At 43.6% G+C, this 26,468-nt stretch overlaps 1 protein-coding gene across 2 annotated transcripts in view; it reads left to right on the top strand.

The window, feature by feature from the left end:
- Positions 1-632: 632 nt before the first annotated feature.
- The window catches only part of KLHDC1 (kelch domain containing 1), a 30,114-nt gene continuing 4,278 nt past the window's right edge, over positions 633-26,468 (top strand). Inside the window, exons 1-11 of one of the 2 annotated variants that reach the window (XM_086462090.1) lie at positions 633-734; positions 4,603-4,673; positions 7,163-7,280; positions 8,229-8,347; positions 10,130-10,208; positions 11,048-11,131; positions 13,131-13,214; positions 16,598-16,834; positions 19,303-19,361; positions 24,193-24,305; positions 24,986-25,058. In XM_086462090.1, the coding sequence (XP_086318216.1) occupies positions 633-734; positions 4,603-4,673; positions 7,163-7,280; positions 8,229-8,347; positions 10,130-10,208; positions 11,048-11,131; positions 13,131-13,214; positions 16,598-16,834; positions 19,303-19,361; positions 24,193-24,305; positions 24,986-25,058 (1,139 nt within the window). The remainder of the gene's footprint in view (positions 735-4,602; positions 4,674-7,162; positions 7,281-8,228; positions 8,348-10,129; positions 10,209-11,047; positions 11,132-13,130; positions 13,215-16,597; positions 16,835-19,302; positions 19,362-24,192; positions 24,306-24,985; positions 25,059-26,468) is intronic. The other variant, XM_086462091.1, reaches the window with a different exon arrangement.

The raw sequence follows: 26,468 nt of genomic DNA on the forward strand, positions 1-26,468 counted from the left end.
CTCCCATGTTGAGACCCGACTCTTCCTTCCATTCTTGGCATTGGATTTGTGTTTAGGTACCCTATTCTCGGTGCTTTTTTGCTCCTCTCACGCTCTTTATTCACAGGCTTCTGCCTCGTTCATCAGGCCTTAGATCACCCACCCTCATGTTCAGCAAGCCCCACCGGGCAGACGCTGTGTTCGTGCTCACGGCAGGACTCTGTACCCACACTGACACGGCCCTTCCAGGAGCTGTGCAAGGCCAAATCCAGCGAAGTACATCCACACGCCCACCTCCGTGACCCCCTCGGAGACTGCACCCGGCAGCCTGTGGCCTGCTCCGGCTGCAGAGCCGAAGCAGCCGGGGAAAGCCGGGGGCAGCCGGCGGGCCACGCATCGCTGGACGGCACCGCGCCCGCCCCTAACCCCCGCTGCCCCGGAGCGACCCCCGGCTCCGCCCGCGGCTGGGCTGAAAGGGCCCCGCCACGGTCCCTGCGCTGAGGGGAAGGGTGACGCCCTACACTTTGGACCCTCCTCGCTTCCCGTCCGCCTGAGGGGAGCGACCGGTGGAGAGCCGCAGCCTCTCCCGGAGGAGGCGGTGGCGGGACGCGAACACTGAGGCAGGCGGGCTGCTTCCTCCTCCTCCTCCTAAGATGGCGGCAGACTCCGCGGAGCAGTTCTGCGTGGCCGAGGAGCGGAGCGGTCACTGCGCCGTAGTGGACGGGAACTTTCTCTATGTGTGGGGGGGATACGTGGTAAGGCGGGAGGAGGCGGCCGGAGGGCGCTGGGGGCCGGGACGAGCTGGGGGAGGGAAGCCGAGGCGGTGGGGGAACGGACGGGAGAAGAGCCGGGGAGGCGCACCGCCGCACGGAAGAAGCTGTTTCTGAGGAGCCCGGGGGCGGGTTGTGGGGGGAAGCGGAGCGGAGGGGGCTCCCCCGCCGCCCTGCCTTGTCCCGCGTCGCCCCCAACCGCCCCCTCAGCCGGTGCAGCCCCTCGGCGGGCCGGGAGCGGGACGCTGTTTACCTCAGCGCGGGCGCTGATTGGCTGTCGGGGCAGCGCGCCCCGCGGGGGCGGGCGTTTTAAATGGCGGCGCCGCCGCCAGCGGCTGCCCTGAAGAGAAGGGCGCGAAGGAAGGGGCTTTTTGTTTTGTGTGTGTGCTTCCCCTCTCTTTGCCCCCCCTCTAAGTATAGGTGCCCCTCACAGGCGCCTATGGCTGCCTGGTGCTCCGGTTTCAGCTGCCTCCATCACGGAGCAGGGGTTGGGGAAGGGCTGGTGGAGCCGGTTTGTGTCCCCTGCCCTATAAACTTGTGGTTCCTCTAGGAATGCTTCTGTCGTCTCCCTCCGTGTGTGGGGTGACGGCTATAATTTGTAGCTGTGCTTTCCCGGTGTGTAATTCGTGTTCTTGTTCCTGAGTCCCTGCATTTTTTACTTCTTAGTAGTTGTGTGTTGTGTACAGTGTGTTTTCCTCCCTCAAAAGCAGTTTTGTCACCTCAGAAACAAGGTGGTGGCAGAATAAAACTGTGTCTGCTTTATTTCTATTGAAAGATCAGTACTAATTCTAAGAAAACCCTTGTGACTTTAGCTCTGGATTAATTTAGTCCAAAAGAGAACTATGAATGATACTACATTAAATACAGCCAGTTCATTTTATCCACAGTGTCTGTGCACGTTGGCCCTAGAATGTGAAAGTAGCTGTGTTTGGTGTTCTTCCTGGCCTTGCTCAGAAAAGCCTGTTTCTATTAACGTTTTTGCTATTCTATCTATATTTTTCACAGGCTAAGGTGAACTTTCAAATGTGCAGAACTTGTCCTTCTGAACTCAAGCGAGGAATTCTGGTTGAGGGCTCCAGGGTTTAAATTTTAAAAGTTTGTAAGTTATGAGTGTGTGCAACAGCAGAGGGAGGGACATTTCTAGGGTGCTCTGATACTCGTGGTTAGTTGTCTCTTCCTGAATCACATTATAGTTCAGTTTCTGGAAATCAGAATGGTTTTTTGGGTGTGTTTGGGTTTTTTCTGTACTAAAAACGTTGGACTTAAAGATAGGATAGAGCTGGGCAGCTTGTGGAATCTGAAGAGTTGCTCTGCTCCTCAGCTCGGTTGCTCTGCTCCTGAGCTCGATTCATCTGCCCTGAAAAGGGTTGTGCTGCAAGTGACTACTGAAATACTGAAAATACAGATATTACGTACTGAAATACAAACCCTCAGCCGCGGTAGAAAGGGCTGCAGGGTTTCACTGTCCAGGTTGCCCTGGCGTGCCTTCTCTAGCCTACTGCATGGCCAGGCAGGCCCAGTACCGAACTATGATGAAGCTGAGGAACCCTCGGGAGCCTGTAAACCGTTCCCATGGCTTTTCTTGCCTTTGAGGGTGTTTGGTAGGCAGTGTTCCTTGTGACTGCAAGTCACGTAAGGATTTGAATACATATTCTGTAGTGTCAAGAAGTTGGCCGCCTTAATAAGCATATATTTAAATAATGTGAGTCTGTGGCGTACAGGAAGATTTTTGTGTCCTTTCCTGGCGTTGAACTCCATAAGACTCTATAACTATGCAACAGCTAAATCACTGGTCATACTTGGTGGTTCTCTGCGCTTTGGTCTTTAGAAACTGAGGTTGGGCTGGCTAGTGCAGTGGTTTCAAAGGTTTTCTAATGAAGGATCGTGGGTTCACGGCACAGTCAAAACAGACAACGTGTGTTAGGTTTACCAGATAAACTTTGCAAACGTATTTAGTAGTTTTACGTATCTATTTGTGGAGACTATTATGAAAATCGTTGTTACTCTTCAAGCCGCACCTTACACAGGTGAGTTGTTTTACCTTTTTACGTGCTGATGGTGGACTGCTGCCCAGCTAACTTATTTTTCGGCGTCAGTGTATTTGCTCAGAGCTGGTTCTGTAGCAAACGCTCGGCCTCTGACCGCTGACACATCTAGATTAAATTGAGCAGACTTCTGCACTTTGTGAAAGCTGCAGCTGCACCTAACAGCGGAGCCTACCTTGGGAAAGGCACCTGGCAGGATAAACTGTACCGAACACAGCACGTGATGCCTGACTGGCACCTTTCAAATGGAGAAAGTAATAATTAAGTGTCATTTAAAGGCTAGTAATCAATATCAGTAACTAAATTGCTGATAATTACGTTTCAGCTTTGTATTTAAAGTCTTTTCCTCACATTCATTTAATTTTGATCTATTTTTTTATTATTTATTTACTGACTCTGGCTGCTTATTCCCTCACAGTCTTTCATTTCTTTCTAATGCGAAGACAATAATTAACGGTGTAATTGTTACTCAGCCTGAGTGGTGCAATTGCATTCTTTTGAGCTTCCTTCTCCTGTTTGTTGTTCTTCCTCATCGTTATTTCCTGAATTATTTTTCTTTCTTATGTGGCCTCTGTTTGTGTGTCCTCATAGATCTGCTTTCCACAGAGGAATTTGTTTTCTTCTTCATGTCATGGCGTAGGTTAAGGGTTTTATATTTGACGTTGTGTTCTTTCAAGTTCCTTCCTTCAAGTAACTGCTGCAAGTAACTGTTCTTTTTGTGCTTTTCAGAAACACTTTTCTCTATATTTTTCCATTATGCCAAGAACTGCCTCCTAGTTAAAAGTATCTCCCAAAACAAAAGATAATGAGCTTTGATTCAGGAGCTTCAAATCTGGTCTGGTTTATGTTGTTACACATCTTTCTTGGCAAAATGTTAAGTTGATAAACCTGTGCCTTTAATGTGTGGGCCTGAGGAATTAAGTTCCTTATTTTCAAAATGAGTACTCTTTTCTGGCTTTCTATTTGGTTGTTGAGTTCTTTACCCATCTACACAGCATGTAGGCAAAGTCTCCGTTTCTGGAAAGTATAAAAAGGGGTTGTGGAGTGAGGAAAAATCCTGCAGGTGAAGGAGAACTCGCTTTTCCTTAGAGGTGCAAAAGGCCCCACAGAACAGTATTAAAACTTGGATGCTCGTCTTTGATGTTCTGTATTTGGGGGGTTACAGTACAGCAGGACTTGCTCAGAGCGATCACATAGTGACCGAAAAAATCCTTCCTTTATAACAGCGTTGTAATAGAGAAGGGAAGCATCTTTCACACCCTCTCCAGATTTATTTATTTTTAAATCCATGGTCATGTTGTGGCACTGCAGTGCTACTTGTTAGTTGCACTTGTGTATGTTTCCTGATGACTTAATTGTTCACTTGGGCTATTATTTTTGCAAGTTGGCTGTTGAATTGTAGTCGTATTGCTTTGTGAATGTTGAAACACTTCTCTCCCTACCTCTGATACACCAAACTTACCTTCACACCTTAAAATGGGTGATTAAAGATGCTGTGGACAATCAACAAAGGTCAATGACATCAGGAAATGCCCAGCACAGTATTTTTAATTGCTTCAAAAAAAAATGAAAACCACCTTTTTTGAACTTCTAGTATAAAATGTAAAATATGAGCGTTATTGAGCTGCCTGTTTAAAACTGTAATGATCAGAGCAATAATGTTGGGGTAGGACTTGTGTTCTGGTGGATTATCTCCTTAAGATTATTCCGTGTTGCTAAGTAACACGGTTTGGTATTTCATTTTAAAACGTATGGCGTATAACGCATAACTGATTTAACATTTGCAAATCTTTGGGTTTTGGTTTTAGTCAATTGAAGAAAATGAAGTTTATCTGCCTAATGATGAGCTCTGGATCTATGAAATGGATAGCGGGTTATGGTAAGTTGCATAATTTACATTTAATTAATGTGATCTTCGCGTAGATTGCAACTAGCTGTGGTGAGGAAGACTTCAGTTACATGAGGTGTTTGTCGTGGTCCCTGGAGTTTAAAAAGCAGATGTATAATGGAAAAACTGGAGAACAGACGTATGTACTTGCAAGTTAACTCTAGGAAAGACGTTAATTCCTCAAGTAAATTGTCTTTTTCAAGAGAATGTTTGAAATAGTCGGCCTAAGGCTCCGTTTTTAAGACAGATGTGTTTTATTTGAGCATTTATTTTGGCTTAGTTCTCCATACATTAACTGTTACGGTAAAAAAACTATTTAAACACTGGATATTCAGGTTGTTGATCTATTTACAATCACATTTTTTTTTGTTATTACTTAACTGTTCTGAGTGTATTTGCATAAATAACTCATAACTAACCGGATCTTGCAGTAGCAACTTAATCTTTACATTTTGTATTCACTGTGTTTACATACCGTGTGTGGGGAGAGATAGCAGTCCCTCTTTGTAAAGTTTTCCAGTGGTTTCCACTACAGTAATTGCATTCAGTCTGGTAAAGTAGTATCCAGTTGGGCTCACACGTGTTTTCTGCCAGCTGTCTCTCTAGTCTCCCACCTGTTTGTGTATTTCTCGTGTATCCACATTGAAAAAAAAAGCAGTTTGGAGGGAAAAGAGGAGGAGGGCTCGATCAGGAAGGTGTCTTACAGGGTGTTTCAGGTTCCACAGCTGGGTGGTCGAGTCCCTGACTTTGAAAACAACAGTTTGCATAGGGTTAGCTGTGAAGTTCTAGCAAGTCTTTTTTTCTTTTTCTTGTTTCTTCTTCTTTTATTATTTTTTAGGATTGAACCCTCACTGAGGCTGTGGTTTGCTGTCCCATTTCTTTTGGTGAAAGGGTTGACTAAAGCAGCCTCAAGCTTTCTGCGTTTTCACCCCTGATGTCCCCGTATTGGTTGTACTGGTACAGCTGTTTGTATGGTCACGTGGGAAATCGGATCAGGAAAGCGATCTGGGTTAAATATAACTTTTCTTTTTTCAGCGTTATTTTTAACCTGGATCCATTCTTGATCTCGTTCAGTTCCCAGCCCAAACAGTGGCACACGTACAGCTGAGCGCACAGCATGACGCAGGAACGAGCAGGATTGAGAGAGCAGGAGCAGAGAAGGGGAAGGAGGGCCGGCCTGTGGCAGCGCTCGTGCCACAGAGCAAAGGGGTTGGGAAGCAGTGCCCCGAGCACTGTTTCCAGGAGGGACAGGCTGCATCTGGTGATTTAGCACCTAAAAAACTTGTCCTTTTAGTGGCTGCCTCCAGTTCTTGTGGGTTGGGGTAAGGTCAAGCGTCAGACCTCAAAGCTGCAAGGATGCTTTGCTTCTGTGCAGCCGCCAGTGATGGGAAATGATGTCGATGTGGATGCATTGAAGAAGGGGATGAAAGGATCCAGCTGGGTCGCAGAGTGTGGTGGGATTAGACTTAGCAGAGAGCAGAAAATGTGGAATTTGGCTTTGAAGGTGGGAGACTGGACTGAGGACCCAGTCGGGAGGCACAGAGTCAAGTCAGGTGGAGAGCCGAGAAAAATGAACGGGAACAGCAGGGGAAGGAAGCTTCACCCGCGCGCCGTGGGGCGAAAGCCAGGGCAAGGCGTTGGAATGGCAGCCCAGGGAAACTGGGATTTGGCCGCTAACTCTGCAGAGGCTGAAGGTGGAAATCCTAAAGAAATCACATGTCTGAGAGGGAAATGCAGGTCCCCATCTTCTGTGGAGATTTGAGAGCTGAGGAAAGCTGTTTTCAACGTGCAGTGATGATGCCAAGCGCAGTCTGGGCCCGACGCTCAGCCTCGTGAGCTCGGCAGAAATTGAGTTTTGTCGGGTAGTTGTGTAGCGCTTGTGTGATGTTACAGCTCACATCACAAGTTGCTGGTTTGTAAGTGAGACTAGCAAGGAAGAGGCTAGGTGTGGCCACTGCTGCTGAAGAACAGAGAACTCATTGCTAAAATTGGCATTATTGAGGGGTTTTTATGGTGCTAAATAGAGTGCAAAATGCAGTTTTAGGCGTGCATATTGGGTACCCAAATTAGTGAGTACTTCTGACCTTTATTTCTACCTTTGCCTCCATTTTCCATTTGTAAAGTAACAGCAATGCCACGTTCTCATTTCAGGAGTTTTTGGAATTAATAGTATTTCCAGGTGTTGGAAATACTGATGCATTCTACTAATGTTCTTTTAATATGGGCTTCACCTTCGGAAGAACTGGGATGCTTCATAAACACATGCACAATATTCAAGTGAAAGTCTTCTTGCACCACAGGAGCCTGACTTCATGTATCAGCTACAGTTTCTAGTGCTACTCCTGGCCCAAAGTGTGTCTTTAAAATTAATATTAATATTAATAAAATAAAAATTATTGCTACGTCTGGTTTAGGTTTGTTAATTTTAGCAGATTTAAAAGCAGCATTATAAGACTTAATATTTATGTGCTGAATTGCAGGACAATGCACCTAATGGAAGGAGAGTTACCTACCTCCATGTCGGGAAGCTGTGGGGCAAGCATTAATGGGAAGCTGTACATTTTTGGTGGATTTGATGATAAAGGATACAGTAATCGGGTATTGTATTCTTTTCTTTCATAACATACTATGTATGAATGAATAATAATGCTGACCTTACTGTTTTGTCTGGTGTACCTTGCCTTTGAATTAAGGAAAAATGCAAGGAAAAGCTTTAATTTTGAAGAAAAAGTATACTTCTAAACTGACAAAAAACTTCAGTTGGTTTGTTTTTTTTTATGTTCAACTCCATATATTTTTCTGGGATTTTTCACTGAATCATAACTTCAGAATAAGACCCGCTATGTGAAACTTTCTGTATTTGTTTCTGAAAACTCCCAGTGCTTTCCCAATTGCTGGGTTTTGTTTGAACGTGCTGGCAGCTGTAATTGAAATTGATCTTAGAATATCACTTTTATTTTTGCTCTTTGATAGCGTTTACCTTTCTTACATAATCAGCTAATAAAGTTAAAACAGAGCTACCAGTTTTCCTTGTAACTGAGTAGCAAAGTAGATGAAATGAGCTGTTTTCTCATTCAGTGTCGATGAAGTCAGAGTTCGGTCCTGACCAGAAAATAACTCAAATGGAGCCCATAATCAGATCTCAGTTTGGTGCTCCCAAGCCTCGGTGATTTTTGGGCAGTTACCTGGTTGGATTAGGCAGAACAACCGACAGTTCTGCCAGTACAATCGAACTGGGAGCTGCTGGTCTTGCGGGAGTTTTTTGCAAGGCTTCAGTTGACTCTGGAAGGGGCAGGGTGTAACTCCGCCGAGTGAAGGCGAGGAAACTCGAGGCGAATTCTCACACTTGAACTGTGTGGTGGAGCCTTGGACTCTTCCTGTGTGTGGCTGCAGATTGTAAGCTTCGCTGTCAGTGCCCTTTTTTTTTTTTTTTCCCAAGGGAACTAGTGTGTTCTGGGGGTGGTGGGTTGTTCTTTTTGTTGGTGATTTGTGCTGGATTCTTCGACATCATTTATACTGAAAATATTGTAATTTTTTTCTTTTAAGCTGTATTATGTTAATTTGCGAACAAAAAATGGAACCTATAGGTGGAAAAAAATTACAAATTTTAAAGGTCAACCTCCTACACCACGTGACAAGCTTTCCTGCTGGGTGTATAAGGACAGGTAACACATTAAGAATATTTAATATGTGTTAATTGCAGAGAGGAAGTACTATAAAGTGAAGAGCACACAGGTTTGGGAGTCATGAAACTAATTCTTAGCTTGACTTGCTATGGGATTTTGTGTAACTCTCCTAACAACTTTCTACCAGAGTTTTCTCACATGTGAGCTGAATCAATGGTGAGTATAAACCCACTTTAGGAGAGGGCTGGGAAATTTAGTGAAAGTTTGTGGAATGCTTTGAGATTTTAGATAAAAATCGTTACGCATCTATAACTTACGTTTTTCATTTTAGCATATTAAAAAAGCAGTATTAAAATTACAATTTTTTTGTTGCGTTATGTAAGCATTAAATTATTACTGCAATAAAATTTATTTAGTGTCTTTTCCAGGATTTTAATAGCGTACAAATGCTGACAATTGCAAAGGCATTTCAGTGATTGTTTTGTAAGAACCAAGTCAGCCTAGATATTTGTGTTGTGAAAGTTACTGAGTGTATTTGGAAAAAATCCTTAGCTAAAAATAAATACTTCAGATCTTGTCGTTTTTATGAAAAGTGCCTGGATAGTGTCGTTACAGGGAAGTGACATGTCAGTGATTTGTTATAAAAGTGATTGTAAACAAGTGAGAACTTGATCTACAGTGATAATGTACAGTGAATAGTACAAAATGTAAATGATTTCTCTGTTTTTGGACTCCACATCTAAAGAGGCTTTGCATAAACCGTATAATGCCTCTCAGTACTGTATCTTGGTTTTGTAATTCTAATTTAACTGCCAGATATATGAAATTACATGTATTTGAACAACTTCTCAGCTGGTAGTACGAGATGATTCGAAGCTAAATTACTCTATTCAGAGTATCGTGTAATCTGTATCCTGAGAAAATGACCGATTTCAGGTGGCAGAGTGTAACCTTTTCATTTAACACGAGTGCTTGGGGAGGAGCCCTGCACCTTTTCAGAAGTATGCCTTAACATTTCACGAGATGTGAGTTTGCAGATCAGGATGTCTTGGTGTATTGCACAATGCTTTCAGTAACTCTGTTTCCCTAGGAATGTCAGTCTGGAATGACCTTCACCATCCCATCATTTCCTAAATTGCCTTCTCCCAAGATCACTAACAACTATACCAAATATCCTCACATGTTGAAGTTAAACAAAACTTTAGGAACCATTACTTATGGATGGCCAGTTCATGGGTGGAATATTGGGCTGGGAGGTGTGTAACGATACTTGCAATGCAATATGTTCAGTAGTGCTTAGTTGAAAGAATCTCTTTATAAGCCAGAGGAAGACTTTGTGGGTCACAGGCAGTCTGTGGGCTGAACCTTGGGAACATTTGTTGTGAAAAGACGTATGCAGAAGGCTAACAAATCCAGCAGGAGCATAGGGATTTCCACAGAAAAGGGCAGGAATTCTAGCAGAAGCGTAGGCGTGTCACTGTCTGGTGCCTTAGGTGTCATTTCGAGACTCGTGTCTGAAAATGTGACTGTCATAAATCAGCTTGTGGATGGAGGAGTAGAGAACAGGGACTTTGAGGTATCTTGAACCTCCTTCCTTGCTTATGAGCGTTTCTGTCAGGCTCGATGAGGAGGGTAACGATTGCCTTCATCTCGGTAGCGTTGGCTGTGTAGTTAGGTGCAATGTGAAATATTTTAAGTTGTTTCTATCCTTACTAGTACAGTAGATAAACCAAAATTTGAAATTAATTATGACAGCTTATTCATTTGATTGTTCTTTACAAAACAGCTAACTGAACTTGATTTTTGTTGGTTTTCTTTCAGGCTAATCTATTTTGGTGGCTATGGCTGTAGGAAGCATAATGAGCTGAGCGATTGTTTTGATGTCCACGATGCGTTTTGGGTAAGGGGTTTGCCACAATGTCAGAGTGATTTGTCCTTTCTGATTGTCAAAACGTGATCTTTTGTGCTATGCTCAGTAAGTATGAAAATCTGTCTGATTTTTCTGTTATTTGTAGCATCACGGAAATGCAAATTAGAAGCTTGTACTTGGATTTGAAATTTCAGATATTGCATGTTGGGAGCGGTGGGTGTTCAGCGTATTCCAAGTACCCAGTGCTAGGCTTCGAGTGCAGTGAAAGAAAATGCTGTCAAAGCAGGAGCAAAGGCAGTATTTTAATCTAGAGACCTATTTGAAGTATGAAACTCCCAGACAATTTTAGAATTTATTTCCTTGAAGTAACGATAGGGAATTTATAGCTTCACAAGTCTGACATGCTTTCAGTTAATTTCTTTGTTATCCAGAGTAAATGCCATTCTTTTGAGATGCCTGGATTAGGTAGTTGCCTATAATGATTTCTTACAGTTAATAGAAAGGAGGAGACTGATTATTTAGTGACAGGAATTAATAAGAAATAGATATGCATTCGAGGGAGTATAGATCCTTACATCAAATGTTAAATACTGACTTACAGAAATGTATTGCTTTGTACAGTCTGTTTATTGCTCAGTATGTTACACTAAAAATTAGAAGGTAGGATTTGTCTTCTGCAGTGACTGACATCGGAGCCCAAAGCCTGTTTTCAATGTTGTGTCATTATTAAAAATATTAACATGTGTTTCCCTTAATAAAATTCTGTATTTTACTTTCTTTTCTGTTTTGGTAGGTCGCTTCTGGGTTTGTTACCCTTTAATATGCACAGAGATTTTAAAATATACGTAATTTTTTAACTTCTTTTTTAGGAAGGACAAATATTCTGGGGATGGCATAACGATGTTCATGTTTTTGATACAACCACACAAACTTGGTCTCAACCAGCAATTAGAGTGAGTGTTTTTTAGTCTTGGCTTGGATACAATTGTGATTTTACTGCGTTTTGAGTAGTTATTGTGCTCCAGAAATTGATGTTGGGAAAAGTAATTTGGATATGCTTAGGAGTGCTTAGGCATATAACATTAAAGAGGAGGACACTCAATGCCTCAGCAATGTGGAAAAATCAGAACTGATATGAATTTTTTTCCCCACAGGATGTTATTACACTGGTGGTTTTTTCTGTAATGTGATTCTGATGCAAAAAATATCATCAGCTTCAGAGAGGTATTAGAAATCTGGATACATTACAAGATGATACGGTATTCTGTATCTAGGGGATAGTTTGGGGATAAAGCTTGGTAGTCAGGCTTTAAGACAACATTTGGAATATAAAATTACCGTCAGAGCTCCGTTGTGGGAAATACAAGGCACTGGAATACTCCAGAAAACCATTTAGTAGAAATACCAGCGTGGGGCTGAGGAGCAGGGTGAGGAGGTTGTTTCAGTGGCTGCTCACGAAGCAAGCTTGGGCCTGCAGGAAGGGGTTATGGCAGTGATCCAGCTTCAGGTATCCGTGTAGGCCCTGCCAGGGCTTTGGATACGGAAATGTCCCGTGGCGGGAGCACAGCCGTTAACCCAGGCCCGCTCTGGATCCATCCTGTGGCCCATGGAGCGAAGGCCTTCTGGGATGAAGGGGAGGGCTTTGGGGGAGCAGGCAGCAGGAACACTTGGAAGGTTTTAGTGGTGCCAAGCCGGGGTTAACAAACCCCGTTTAGCTGAACCCTTTTGATACGAAGCCGTTTGGATGTCTGCCTCTAATTCATCTGCAACGTGGCTGACCTGTCACAGGTAACTGAGAGTTGGCCAGGTGAGAGGTGGAGAGAAATCTGCCTGGGGATTTCTTCCTTTCCCCTGCCTCCCCCTTTTCGTAAAGGGGTCGGTGTGAAGGACAGTATATTGGGCTGAAAGAACAGTCGTGCTCTCGACATCCAGTCTCGGTTCACCGTTCAGCTCGCACAGGCTTAAGGAAGGCGAGGGGAGAGGTGGGAAACTCGCTGGGCTGCTAGTTTAGGCCTTCAGCTTTTCTTTGTGCAGTAGAGATACGTGTTTAGTACTCCAGGGTAGGTGCTCGTTGTTTTGAGCGTTGTGTATGTGGAGTTGCTGTATTCCCTTCAAGGGTTAATGTTGAAAAACCTTTTGAACAAATACCTACCAGTCATGCTACGTGGTTAGAATAAACAGATCAGATATTCTTCAGCAAATATGTTATTTTAATAGTCTTCCAAAGGAGCGTGTATACTCACTTTCCCAGTAAAACAGTAATGCACACATTTCTATTTATTGATATTAATATGACAGTTTACTGTAAAGGGTCATAAAATCCTGGTGAGTTTATGTAAGAACTCAGCAGGAGTAATATATTGTAATGAGTGTCTGACACTTATTTTATGGTCTTTATAGGATGTTTCGAAATCTCTATAAAACTAAATGCAACAAATGAAATTACCATTGAAAAGTAAAAGCCAATTTTGCTATCTTTATTTCTGATTTGCACAGGGAAGGCTTTTTGGCATGTGGCTATTGGATGTAATGTCAAATTTTAAGGTCTGGTTTCCAGAGATTTTTAGTACCTGTTCCCAATGGTTTGCACTTTGGAAAACTAAAGCTGCATAAAGGAGATACCAGCAATAACTGTTGTGTTACTGTGATTTCATGCTTAGGAATTAAAGATAATTTAATTGAATTTCACTTCAGTAAAGCAATGATAAATCAGACCAAGAGGGAATATATTAAACATTAGCCACTGAGGGAACTCAGTTAAAGTTGTCCTTGTATTATATGTCTTCCAATGTCCGTGGAGTCTTGGGCATGACTACAGATTATCTCCTGCAGTTCTGTCAGCATATGGATGCCTGTTGGCCTTATCTTTGCTGTCTCTGTGTTACTGACTTGCCATTACCCTCGGCTGGCACGTGGATGATGTTCTGAAGGATCTTGTTTTGGTTCTTTCAGGGTGGAGATCCACCTCAGCCTCGAGCAGCTCACACGTGTGCTGTGCTGGGAAACAAAGGTTACATCTTTGGAGGACGAGTGCTGGTTAGTGTTTAATTAAAACATTTTCTTGGCAGTAATATTATTTTCTTGGCAGTTACTCTTTTATAGCAAATTACTTTGTAGTGGAAAAATATCCAAAATGTCTTTGGCCTAACCTGTATGTTAGGGGCATTGAATCCAGGGTGGTGCTTTTCACCCCCCTCTACCTTAAAAAAAGAAGAGTCTGTCTTTCTGTCTGTAGTATTGATGATGAAGCACACGTTGTTCCCAAAAGGGAAGAAACAGGTGACTTTATGGGAAATGCAAATGTTCATAAATCAACAGAAATGGCTGATGTGTGCGTAACCTCTGCGAGTGGAGCAAAAGCAAGCCTGCTGACAGACCGGGCTTAAAGAAATGCTGAGGTGCCAGCATTCTGTGCCTGCTACAGCTTAGCAGATCCATACATCAAACCTGCTGGCTCTCTTCCCCCTTTTCACTTCATGAAATGCTAGCAAGTAGTCAACAGAGCTGGGATTGTAGCTTGTGGGCCCCTCCCCCCCAGTAAGGAAAGAGAAAACGTGTAAGAACAGTCAGTTACGCCCGTACACATCTCTCATACCCTGGTGTTTACCTTCTGGGAAAAGTTCAGACTAGCTGGTGGGATCCACGATTTTGTATATTTACAGTTGCAACAGGCGGTTCTGAAAGGTGGGAAATAACAGATTTCAGTTGGCTTTATTTAAATTGTCGTCATTTTTGGCACATGAGTGACTGAACTGCAGGTGTCGGGAGGAGCAGCGTCTGATCCCAGGGGCTGGGTACAAAGCTGTCAGTCCCTGTGCCCTCGAGCCGGGGCAGGGTGCTGCAGCATTCCCCGATAGCCCGGGCTGCTGCAGGCACAGGTCATTCCCGGCCCGTTAAGCCTCTCCTCTGCTCTCTGAATGTCAGTTTTGCAGTCTCAATCTTCCCCTTTAGCATGCTCTGTGCCCTCGATCCAGGGGATGTGCAGCACACCCCAGAGGCTGCTGGTGATGGCGTTGTTCTGTGCACACAATCGAAGCTCTTTACTGCAAGAACAAGGCTTGTATTTGCTTTCTCAATAGTTGATCCAAGACTGTAGCATTTAATGCACTGTGGGAGGATCTTAAATCTGTTGTCCCTTAGGTAATAGTCAAAGGCAGTGCAAGAGCTGGCTGGCTGAAATCAGTGGGTATTTAAATCAAAGCTTTATTCTTGCTATATAATCTTAACTCTAGCTATTTCTTTTTAACTCAAAAAAAAAGTCATAGGCATTTCCCCTGTACCTAACAAACTTGAAGCCACCACTGGTAAGCAAGGAGATGCTAAAAACTTCAGCAACACACTTAATTTTTCTAGTACTAGTCAGAGGAGATGTTCTCTTCAGTTCTTTGCTGAAGCATTAACGTAAGAATTTAAGCCTGAGGCAGCAATCCAATACAAAACCCATATTCCTGTCTTATGCCTGAAAATAAGGGCGGTACGAGGTAGTCTTCACTAATGCAGGCTCCCCTATCGCTTGGGAATTTTTTGCAAGGATAGTTTCTTTATGGGCTGGAAAGTGTACCAGCTCTGTTTAGAACTGTTGCAAAAGCGTAGGGAAGATAATGTTTTTAAAGGTCTCTGTGTGAGCTGGAGTTTATCAGGAATGTGAGAAACAGATTCTGTAAGGCAAGTAAAAAAACCCTCCTAATTTAAGATACTGGGTACTCTTCCATATTTTTATTTTATTTTGTTAATTTAAGTGTTTAGCTCTTTCTACCTAGAGCTAATTTAGCAGCTTAATCATATTCAGAGGATGAGACTTGATGCTTTCTATCTCCACTACTATGAAAAGTAACGGTGCGGTTTCTGAAAACCCTCAGTGCTGTGTTTCTATAGTTTTTGTTGTATGAAAGAGAAGGAATTAACCGTTGGTTGGGAATGCCCTGCAATGAACATGTGCCAACTTCGTCTTGGAAAGCTGCCCTAACCTAAGCCCTGTATTCTCAAGTACTTGCAAATAAACCAGTGTAAAATGGCACTTTGTTCCCTATCCCCTGTTTTTCATGCTGCAAAAGCTGTACTCTAATGCAGTGTTCTTCTCAGGGAAAGTCTACAGTTCTGTTACAAAATGGCTTACTCCTGCTTGCTCAGACAGAAACCAGACCTACAGATCAAGGCAGGCTCAGAATGGCCACACAATGTCCAGCCAGTTTTCCGGTTTGAATTGCCTCCCACAGCTGCTGGAGAAGTTTTCACCTAAGTACCTTTTCAGAGCCATCAGGAAAAGAAAGTAACCACGAGCGATCCTGTTTATTCCTGCCTTCTGCATGGTGTGTTCCGTGGCCTTTCGTACAGGCTCGCTATCTCTGGGGTTGTGGCTAAAGCCCCACCTCTGACAGAGGGAACTGCAGGCGGTAGCTTCCAGAGCTGTGGGTTTGGATGAGTTTGATTTGCAAATAACTGAGGAAATAAAGAGGATATTGGAAGAGACTGAGTACCTCGTGTGTCAGGGTTAGCCATGCCAGGCAAAGCGAGCCCTTGGGCCTCTGCTCTGGACTTGCTCTTTGCTCTCTGCTCTGTGAGTGAACTCTTGCTAACCACAGCTGAACTGAATCCCGCTCCGCCTGCAGCGAGCCTGCAGGCGCCAGGGGGAAGGAAACCTAGAGGTGAAGAAGGAACCATGCAGCTCAGGACCTGGTTGTTGCTGAGCACCTCCAAAAAGTCTTGCTCCCGCTGGCTTTTGGTTAGCAAGGGCTGTCTCTGCGTGGCGCAGAGGCCTTCACCCCAGGAGCAGAACAGCGTTGAGTGTTGTGCCCAGACTACTTGGGGTGGCTCCACTGTGCCTGTTGCACCCGAAAAGCTGTGTAACTCCAGCTAGGATTCTCCTGCAGCCTCTGCAAGTGAATTTGTTAGTAACCCAGAGCTCCCCTGTCGTTTCTCCACTGTGCTGTTGCATGATTAGGTGTGCCCCAAGAGGACGTGCCCGCTGGCTTCTATTTAACTCTATTTGACCACAGGATTCAGCAATACCAGAAGGCTCTGATCTGAAAAGGTTTTTCTCTTCCTCAGGTAGCATCAGCTTCCTTCATAACGATTTGCTAAATTTCAGTGAAACCGCTTGGGAACAATGTTAGAGGGGAGTGAGATTTTGGAAAGTTGTATTTAATTCTGTAGGACAGCAGCAAGTGTAATTTTCACCTTAGTGATTATTATTGATTCGCTTTCTGTCATAGGAATAAATGGAAGGGAGCTTAGAAAGGTTAGGGAACAATCAGTAGGGCTTGAGGAATTAATGAAGCAGGAAAGGCAAGCTAAGGACATCAGAAAAGCACTACCTTTCCTGACAACAGGAGTAACTCCTCCCCAAGGATGAAGTCTTGCTTTTCTCCATAAATTAAGGAGCAAATACGGGGTTGCTCTGCTCCTCCTTCTCCTTCTAGTTCACCATAATACAAATCTTCCCAGGGAAAAGGCTCTGCAAGGAACCAGAAAGGGCCAGGAAGTGTCATGAGGCTTCTCCTATTCATCTTTCTGGGAGGAAAGGGCACCTTTTTCCAAACTTGGAGCTAGAACTGGTAAAAGAAGATGATGATGATGATGATGATGATCAAAATCAATTGTACCAGGAATCATTTGAAAACAGGCTCAGAAGTATTATGTGGACTCTGTTCCTCCAGGTAAGCCCCTGAAAAACCAGAAAACGGGAGAAAGTGGGAAGGAAGGAGAGTTAGTCCAAAAGTTGATGCAAGTCTCATGTTTGATTTAAGTGGAAAATTTTCATGTAAAGAATGATGAAGTAATAAACCCAAGTCTTTCCAGCAGCTCTTCACACTTCTGATGCCTTAATGTATGCATGTTTATGTTTCCTGTTATCCTTTCTGTCGCTGGAGATCAGAAGACAGATTGAACTGCAATCCCTCTCTTACAAAGATTTGAGATTTGAGTTTGATTGTAAACTCTCAGGATGGAGAGCTGCGCAGAGCTTACTGTAACGGCAGCGAGCTGTCAATGTGTCCCCCTTAATGCCTTTCATCGTGCCAGAAAGCTAATCCTGAGACAAAGCAGATCCTGGCTAATGTTTACGGGGCTGCAAGTCCGTGAACGTGCCGTAGAAAAGCAGGATGTCTAAGGAGGCCTCGTAGCTCAAAGGGAAACGCAAACCCTTTTATGAGGCTTGATGCTTTTAAGCCAATTAAGAATCATTTTAGGATTGTCAGCTAAATGATTAAATACAGTACGTAGCGTTTAGAAATACATGAGAAGCTGCGAGAGAGCTTTGCTTGTGGCAAAGGACGATACTGTAACCTGACGGTGTGCTTTGGTTTCCCAAATAAGGGTCGCGTAGAAAGGCATTTTCATTTGTTGTAGCTATGTTAAAGGACTGAATCTTAGACCTAAATGTCCAACTGATGCTGTGTTTTGAATTCAAAATGAGGTTGATGTAATTATGCATCTGTCAATCTGTTGAATCATGAGAATGTAAAGATTATAATACATTGATTTCCCAGGGACCAAGAAACTGAAAACTACTCCATCTTCTGCCTAATGCCTAGGAAAGGAAAGTCAGCGAGGAGAGTTCTTGAACAGGATCCTCTTGAAACCTTAATTTTCAACATAACAGCAACTTCCTTTCTTCCCTTTCCTTAATAGATGTCCTCCCTATCGAACTGTTGTTCCAAGATGAGTAAATATTTTTAGTTCTAGAGGCCAGGACACTGCTTTCCCCCCACCCCCCCCCCCAAGTGTCTAGCCGTGTACAGGTACAGCAGAAGATACTCAGTAATCGCATTTTGCTTTCTGCTTGCATGATTTGTTCCTCATCTCCTTCAAAGCCACCTGAAGGAGCAGGAAACTGAATAGACTTGTCATGGACGACAGGTCTGTTCCACTAGCTGTCAGCTGGACCACACTTTATTGCTATAGTCACCCTCTTGCAGGGATAAAGTTCCTCAGGCCGTGCCCAAAGCCCTCCCGTTCTGCTTTTCTTTAGCCTGTTGGCCACTCTGAAGGCCTTCCAAAGTGCTGGTTAACATTCTCCTCCCTAGGACAGGAAAGGGCTAGCACGTTCTTGATCAGAGGAGGCCATAGCTATCCTGAAAACCTTGCTGTTTCCTGAAGCACCCTGAGAGACTTCCCATAGCTCTGATGGACAGCTCTGGAAGTCTCTCAAACTCACTAACTGGCTGAGTTCTCGGGGGTAAAACCACTGTTGTGACTTAAACGGCAAGTCTAGTTTCTGCCTCAAAGGATCTGCAAGCTGGAGAAAGGCTTATTCTAATAGATCTATGGACTACCCTAGGAGAAAGGAGATTGTAAGGTAAGGCAAGATATATTTCCCTACTTCTCAGATGTTGTTTTGTAGTGCCTAGGGGAGTCACAAGTGTCAGCCAAGCGTGTGGCGAGCCATTGGAAATCCTGCTGCAGTCTAACTCAAAGAAATTCTGTCTTATACTCCCCCCCGCTCCCTTTATGTTTCTAAGGCAATTAACTTTCATCATCTCAAAACACAGGCAGGTATGCAAGTGTATTGATTTCCCATTGCTCTGCTATTTTTAGGGCAAATGCTAAAGGGTCTTAAAACCTTGTTGTTGTTACTGGCAGCTTTGTGACAGGGCTTGCCTTCCGGAAAAAGAGACAAAACCACAGATGGGATGAACTTCTCGTAGGATGTCCTGTACAGAGTACGGCACCTACTGGGATATTTCAAGGAATAAGTGACCAGGCAGGAGGATGCATAGTTCTGAGCAGAATGCAAAGAAAAATGAGGGAACTATATGGAGGGTATTACACCTTCTGCAATTACCTACCGTGAATTCTGTGGATGAAAAGTGAATACATTTGCAGGAACTGAATATCACATAGTTCTTCATTATTAAACTACTATTAAAAGCTGAACTTGGCCCCATACTGCCGTTGCATTACTGTAAATATTCCTGACAGGGAGTTTTCTGAGAGTTGCATGGGTTTTTTGAGAAGAAATGCTTTTCATCTGCCACATAGTACAGAGCTGTTTTAAGGCACGTGGGTACAGTTTTCTTGAAAATGTTGTTACTTGGATAGTTCTGTCCTGGGAAGGCCTCGCTAAAAGACTTTGCTGATCGTTTGCTTAATATAACGCAACTGGGATTTTATTTCTTTGTTTTAGCAAACTAGAATGAATGATTTGCACTGCCTGAATTTAGACACTTGGACTTGGTCTGGAAGGTAGGTTTCTCTCTGTAACACTTAAAGTTGAATGTAGCAGATTGAAACATATTGTTAAATAGCTCCAGTGCTAATTTTGTGGCTTTTCCAAGAGGAGAATGGGAATTCGGGGACTATTTTAACAGCTGTTATATTGTGATTTCAATTTAATTTAATTTGATAGTGGTTACTAAGCTTTTCTGTTCCGCACCAAAGCGTTGACAATGCTATTTTCAGCACAGCGTGTAGTGATTTAACATTCTAATTTTCAGGACGGGTACATTTCTCCATATGGAATTTTAGTTTCGATGGCTTTTTGAATACTGTTTTTACTGTCTCTATTTGGCTCATTATGGTGTCGATTGGGGAAGGATCTCCCCCCCCCCCCAAGATAAGCATCTTGACCATATTTTTTTTAAAAAATCAAGTAAAAGCATGACCTCAACATTTCCATTTTAAACTAAATCAGGTATCAGTATCCTTCCTAAGATGTGTGTGTTTGCATATAGCATTTGTGATAGCGCCTACTACGCGTGTGAAATCAGGGGGTATATTGTTGGCTGATAGACGCACCAGGAGCTAAACACTGACTGATGGGTGGTAACCCCTGTTCTCAAGGTAGCCTGGCAGTAATTTCAGAAAAGACCCCGAACTACACCTTTCCTGAGCGTGTGTGGGTGCTGGTCCTGTGCCAGGGTGTGTTGTGCTTCGGGCCCCTGTGACAGGCACCTGCCACCAGCCGTGGCTGCTGAGCCGACCCTGCACCGGGCGTGCTCCTCTGCCCTCCGAGCCGAGAGCAGCGCAAGGGCATAGGCTCCATCCTCCGTCCATCCCTCCTTGCTGCTGGTGGCAGCGGGACGAAGAAATCCCGCAGTGTCCTGTCAAAAAACCCTCTCTTTGAAGATTTCTTTAATTAGCGCTTAAGTTTAGCTAATCGGTTTAATTCTCCTTTTTCTTTGGGAGCTGTTTCTAAATTAGCAATGTTCTTACCCAAGTTATAGCATTGTCCCTCTTAGACTGTGAACTTTCCCTCTGAGTGGATCGATTATTCAGATTACTGCTTGAGCTGCCTGGTTTTTGTGTTGTTTTTGCATGAGCAGTTACTGTTTGTCTTCCTTTTTCTTGCTTTAAAAAAGGAAGCCTGTGACAGTTGAGTGATGAGTCAGTGAGAGGAATTTCAAGCCCTGAAGGAGGGATGTCAGTGTCAAAGTTCTGTCTAGGTCCTCGTCAGCCAGTGTTCCCTTTTGTTTGACATTTGATAGATAATATTGAAGTTTTTAAAAAGTGTTTTCTGTTCTTGACCTGAACACAAGAGGCTGATTTTACACACACACATACACACACACACACACACACACATATCCTCAGGCTAAGGATGGTAATACTACATGCAGCCATTCCTGGAAACTGAAGATTGTTTGAATACTCAGGTATTTCTATATTGTGGTTTAAGAATGGCTCACCAAATCACCATGATTTAGTGTAGACTCTGATCGTTATGAATTTAGGACCCTACTACCCAGCCATTCTATAGCACCTCAGCAAAGAGACTTGAGAGAGTCTGAAAAAAAGAGATTTAAGAGAGACTGGAGGGGAAAAAAAAAAAAAAATTGAGATTAGAGGGAAAAAAAAAAAAAGAGTCTTTGCAGAGTGTCTGCTGCTGTGGTGGCACCTCCCAGGGGGCAAAGGGTTTGTATTTATCCATGTCTAGAGGGGCAGCTAATCAAAGGCTGGCCTTAGAGGAAGCTTCACAGGCCTGAGGGCTGTTCCTCCCTTCCTGAAGTGACTGATTGTAGGGAAACCGAACTGATTGTAGGGAAACCGAAGAGAAATATAATTCAGACTCTCACAGGTGGCAGAATTTAGATTAGCCATTGTCAGCTGCAAACTGGGGGGGAAAAAAGGGTCCTTTCCTAGGGCTGAATGACGTTTTCTCCAAGTAATTTATTTGTGGCTATTAATTACTGTGGCAAAATCATGTCGTATGACCAGGCCACCTTGACAGCATGCACAAATGTACGGTGCCTCTTAGTGCGATTTCGTCTCCTCATTGGAAAAGGAGCAAAAATCAGCCTTTCAGGACAATACCAAATTGGTCTTTACGTTTTGACGCCAGTTTACAGTCTGTCTTTGCCCAAATTGTTTGGAAAATTATTTCTGGCTACACGTTTCCTTTGGTAAAATCAATGGTGGTGCCTGTATCAGAAGTTGGGCATTTGTAGGGGTCATCTCCGATACAAAGAATTTGGTTCCAGAAGTCCCATGATCCCACACACAAACGTTGTAAAGTAAGACAGAGCAGATAAACAGGACAGAGGTTTTTTTTTTTTTCCCTCTCCTCTTTGTCTGTTGTCTTAAATTTATATATAGCAAAGAAATACTTGCTGAGGCCAATAAAGTTATGAATTAAGAGCGTGCAGTAAAGATCACTCTTTATCCTTTGAGTCCCAGCAATAGTTTTTGGGTAGTTCTAGTCGGACAATCCTTTTCCAGCTGAAAACTGCCTCTAAAAAGCCCTAGTGGCATTCCAGTATTTTACAGGTGGGGCAATTCCTTCAGACTCGTTTGCTGTCAGTGTGAGTATTTTCTCCTCTGGGTGTTTCTTGCAAGGAACCTTTCCTTTCTTAGGCTATAGCTTCACATTCCTTCCTACTGGAATTCCTGACTCGATGATGAATTAAAAATCGGGCAGGATACAACCTCTTTGATCTTGGTAACAGAATTATCTCAGCCATTCTGCAGCTGCAGGGAGGTTGTCTTTGATTGATTGCCATGTGAATTATCACCAGACAAAACTCAAGGATTTAATACTGATTAAAAAGTTTGGCTGGCTGACTGCTGCGGACCAGGACAAGGGGCCTGGAGGTGTTTGAAGTTCTGTAAAGTACAGATCTCCCAGCGAGGAGGACTTGGTTTGTGCAGCCCTACGTTCAAATTCACTCACTCACTGGACGTCCTCTCCTGAAAGAAAAATCCCAAATCAGTGATGATTTTATTGAAAGCCCCACGGCTGTTCTTTAGCCAGTCATGTCAAGTTTTTTTCCTTATTCAACTCTATGTGAGTTCCTTAAGGAATTGCCTGATATTAACCTATTAATCCAGGAATATCTTCCAGCGTGAGATGGCAATATTTATTTTACTTGCCACTACCCAGAAGTTACCTTGCCTTCCCTGAGCTCCACTGACCTGTTACTCAAATTGTTCAGTATTATGTTATTTCCGTTACTCAAAACGTTCAATATTATGTTATTTCTGTTACTGTTACAATTTTTTGCATCAGTAGCGTGAAAGATTGAAACATCATCACCCGCCAGGATCTGGTGTGTATTTTTCCTAAACATCAGAGCCTGCTGTATCTCAGCGCAGCCCTCCCCTTTGCCAATTTTAGAAGCGTCTTATACAAGAGTCGTGCAAAGCAGGCGCTCAAACGCTGCGACTTGGCTTCAACTTCAGTGCCAAATTTAGCAGGGCGGTTTTGCGATCGCTGTTTAATTAGCGATGATGCTTCGGGCTCTGCTTCCAGATGGAGAACTGCTTCGCGGCCACCAGCAGTGAAACTCCTCTCACTGAACCGCAGATGCCTGCCTGACTCACCCCAGGCTTCCTCTGTGCTCAGTTAAGAGAAACAGGCGCTTCTTGGGCCCGAGGCGGCTGCTGCGAAGGTAGCCCTCTGAAAGAGAGCACGAGTTGTGCTTTTCAAGGACCTGTTTCTCTTTGTTGATTAGAAAGGAGGTGGAGCTGGCTGTCTCTGCGCTGTTCAGACTGCCGGTGGAGCGCCCAGCTGGGGCTGTTAAACCCCCCTCACTTCAGCAAAGCGGAGGGAAAAAAAAAATAACTGGTTCTTTGAGATACAGTCTACCTGGGATTCCTTTCTTCCCCGCTCTGGACAGTCTCCAGCTAAGATTCTGACCCCACAAGAGAGCTTACGGGTGTTTGCACCTGCCTTCTCCATCCTCTTTCCAAAGTGAGGACGTACGGAGCGTGCGGTGGCCTGGGCTTTGTGTGGAGCTGCAGGTGCTTTACAACACAAGTTGCCTCTTGGCTTGGTATGGAGGGACGAGGTGGGCGGGTGCCCTCTGGAGATCCTCGCTCTTCTCCGCGGGGATCCTCCTGAGAACCGTACACCTACGTGCCGAAACTGAGATGATGTGAATTCAGGCCACCCACTCGAGGAACTCTCTTGTGCTCAGGTTCTTTGCTGTTCAGGTTCTCACCTCCAGCACGCCTGACGGTGCAGCTGAGACGAAATCCATGGCAAATCTGTATTGTAACGTGAGCAGATTTTTGGAGTTAAAACCCTACAGCTGTTCTGTACTTGGGAATTCCACTTCTTACTGAGATTGATCTGGAAGGCTGGGTGTGTTAAAAGGCACGGTGGTTGAAGAGGTGGGAGCTTGGGGAGAAAAGGGAAAGCCACAGTCCTTGTGTCATTGAAGATTTATTTTCCTAGGGGCAGAGAGCCTGTAGCCCCTCAGGATTCATTCCCTTTTACCTCAAATAACCGTTTGCCTACATGAACTGTGCAGTTTGTTTGAACATACGCTGCTTTCTTTGCTGTCCTGGGTGCCTTAGTTGTCTGTTAAGTCGTGGCTTTAGTGATCTTAAGAAAACAAACCAAAGAGCAATCAATGTTTTTGTCCTTACCGTTGCTGTTTACATACCGGATTGTTCAGAGAACAGTTACTAAAAGAAATCCCTTGGGTTGGATCTGAACATGGCTCTGCTCGAGAGTAAATTCAGATCGCACAAGTGCAGCTTGTTCTAGGACAAACTAAATTAACTGTTAAATTTTCTGGCAGGTTAATTTTCAGCATGCTTTGAAAATTTGTTTCTGTTTGTTTGTTTCACCAAGAATTAATATCAGTGGAGAGAAACCAAAGGATCGATCCTGGCACACGTTGACTCCGATCGGAGACGACAGACTTTTTCTTTTTGGCGGGCTAAGCTCTGATAACGTTCCTTTAAGTAAGTAATTCAGAGATGATAATTCTGTTGTGCCCTTCAGTGCTAACCCCGTGTAGTGTGCACGTTTGTCGTCTTTCTCAAACTGTTTAGACCTAAATCTTGTCTTTTCCTGGTGCTCGAGTATGTCTCTGGCTATCTTGTTATTTTTGTAGAAATGCAGAGGCACATTGTGTAGTACCATGAGAGCGTATGATGTTTCATCAAACTGTCTGTCATCTAAAAGAATAAAGGCAAGAGTCTCGTGCGTTTTGGTATGAACAAGGGGTAACTTTTGCTATCAGTGGCAGGAAGAAGATACAAGTAATGATGTCAACATAACGTAGGCTTTTGGGTGAATAACAATTCACAGCTACCCAATGTTAAACAGGAAGCAGGATAGTCTTTTACTGAGATCCTTTTCCAGAAAAGGCAACTTCTTTTCGTGAAAAAAAGTGAAAATATGGGAAATAGTTCTGAGCGTCGCAGGGATATTCCACTAGGAGCGGGCAATTTTCGCAATACCGCCAAAAGAACAAAAGTGGGGTTTAATTTCAGGTTTCGATGCAGTGAGCTTTCTGTGACTGTTTCTGTTACTGTGATCTTCATACAATGTGCTCTTACAACACGGAGCTTTCTGTATAAATAAAAAAGGTAGTATTTTGTCCCAAGATAAAACACTAATGGATGTTCTTGTATTGTAGGTGATGGCTGGATTCACAGCGTTACAACAAATGGATGGAAACAGCTTACCCATTTGCCTAAGAGTAGGCCTAGGTATACAAAAATAGATGGTGTTTGCTGAAATTGGGGCATTTTTAAAAATGAAGTGAATTTAAATTGTTGAACGGTATTTTACAGCTACGTTATAAGAATATTTTAGAAAATTAATGCCGTGTGATTGAATAGTTTGCTTTATTATGTTCCTTTATACCTGACCCAGCAGTATTGCTTCCTGTATTCGTTATAGTTGGTACCTGCGTTATGGTGCGCACTTGCGCGGGAAGATTCGATGTGATGAAGGATCTGGGTGTCCAACTAACCTGGTGTTCTGTAGCCAAATTGTTTTTACATCAGGAAACGTAAACCACTTAACCTCTGAGGAGTTAACAATGAGAATAATCAAAGTTGCTTGATGTTGGTTAGAAAGATGGGGGAGACCACCCTGAAAGTGTGGATGCACCTTTCCGGGTTCAAAAGTATTATAAAAATGCCTTGTTTGGTTTCCTTTTCCCTGAGCAGAAGCAGATAATCGTGATTACAGTTCTGTGAAACTGGACTTAGTGCTGAACAGCACAGAAAGGTCTGTGGAGTTCAGTCAGTGTCTGTGGAGTTCTGTGACTTCGAGGACTTGACTGCCAACCAGAAAGGACCTAGTTCTACAAGTGTGGTGTTCATACTGGGACCCATACTGGCTCTTCCAGGCTCTGCTCCCCTTCCCTCTCTAGTTTAAGACTACAGAAAAAGATAGAGGCTTTCCGACTAAAGAAAGCAAGTTCCATGTTCTGAACCAGTAGCTGCCATTGAAAACAGGCGCTTGCTCTTTCCAGAGCACAGACTTTTTTTTTTTAACACAGCATTTGAAGCATTCTGTGGTTTATTATGTAAATACTATTGAACTGATTTGCTGTAGATGGTAAATATTCGGTTTTTCATTTAATTCATTGTATACATTCACCCAGGTATTCCCAGCACAATTTTGTATTATTCTTTTAGGATAGCAAACAATTCTGGTCTGGCACTTGCATGCTTCCTGCCTTACGTTCTGTTTTCTGTTACTGAAATATCTTTACCTCAGTTATAAATATATATAAAAAATAATTTTCTTCCTGCTTTATCCTATTCTTAGGGTGTCTCTTAAACAGCACTGGTAGACCAAGCTTTCTGCTTCCTTACGTTTCAAACCCTTTTAAGCCCAAATAAACTTACAGCTTAGCTGCTTAGAGCATTTTCTGTCTTTTTATGACCAGTGAACTGATAGGCAGGGACTGCTGACTGCCATAAATACCAAAGCACGTCGTTGGCAGTCCAGGGTCGTGTTTGTCTTCGTTCTCAGTTCTTTACAGGGATGGTCTCGTACAAGTGAACTGCTGAAGTGGGCTGCCTCGCCTCGGGCGGTTGTTTTTACTGGTGCATCGTGAGAAAGGACCAGGAAGGGACAGAATGTGCTCGTCCTACCGGGAGCTG

The sequence above is a fragment of the Leptosomus discolor genome, chromosome 3, assembly GCF_034619465.1.
Source record: "Leptosomus discolor isolate bLepDis1 chromosome 3, bLepDis1.hap2, whole genome shotgun sequence".
Lineage (NCBI taxonomy): Eukaryota > Metazoa > Chordata > Aves > Leptosomiformes > Leptosomidae > Leptosomus > Leptosomus discolor.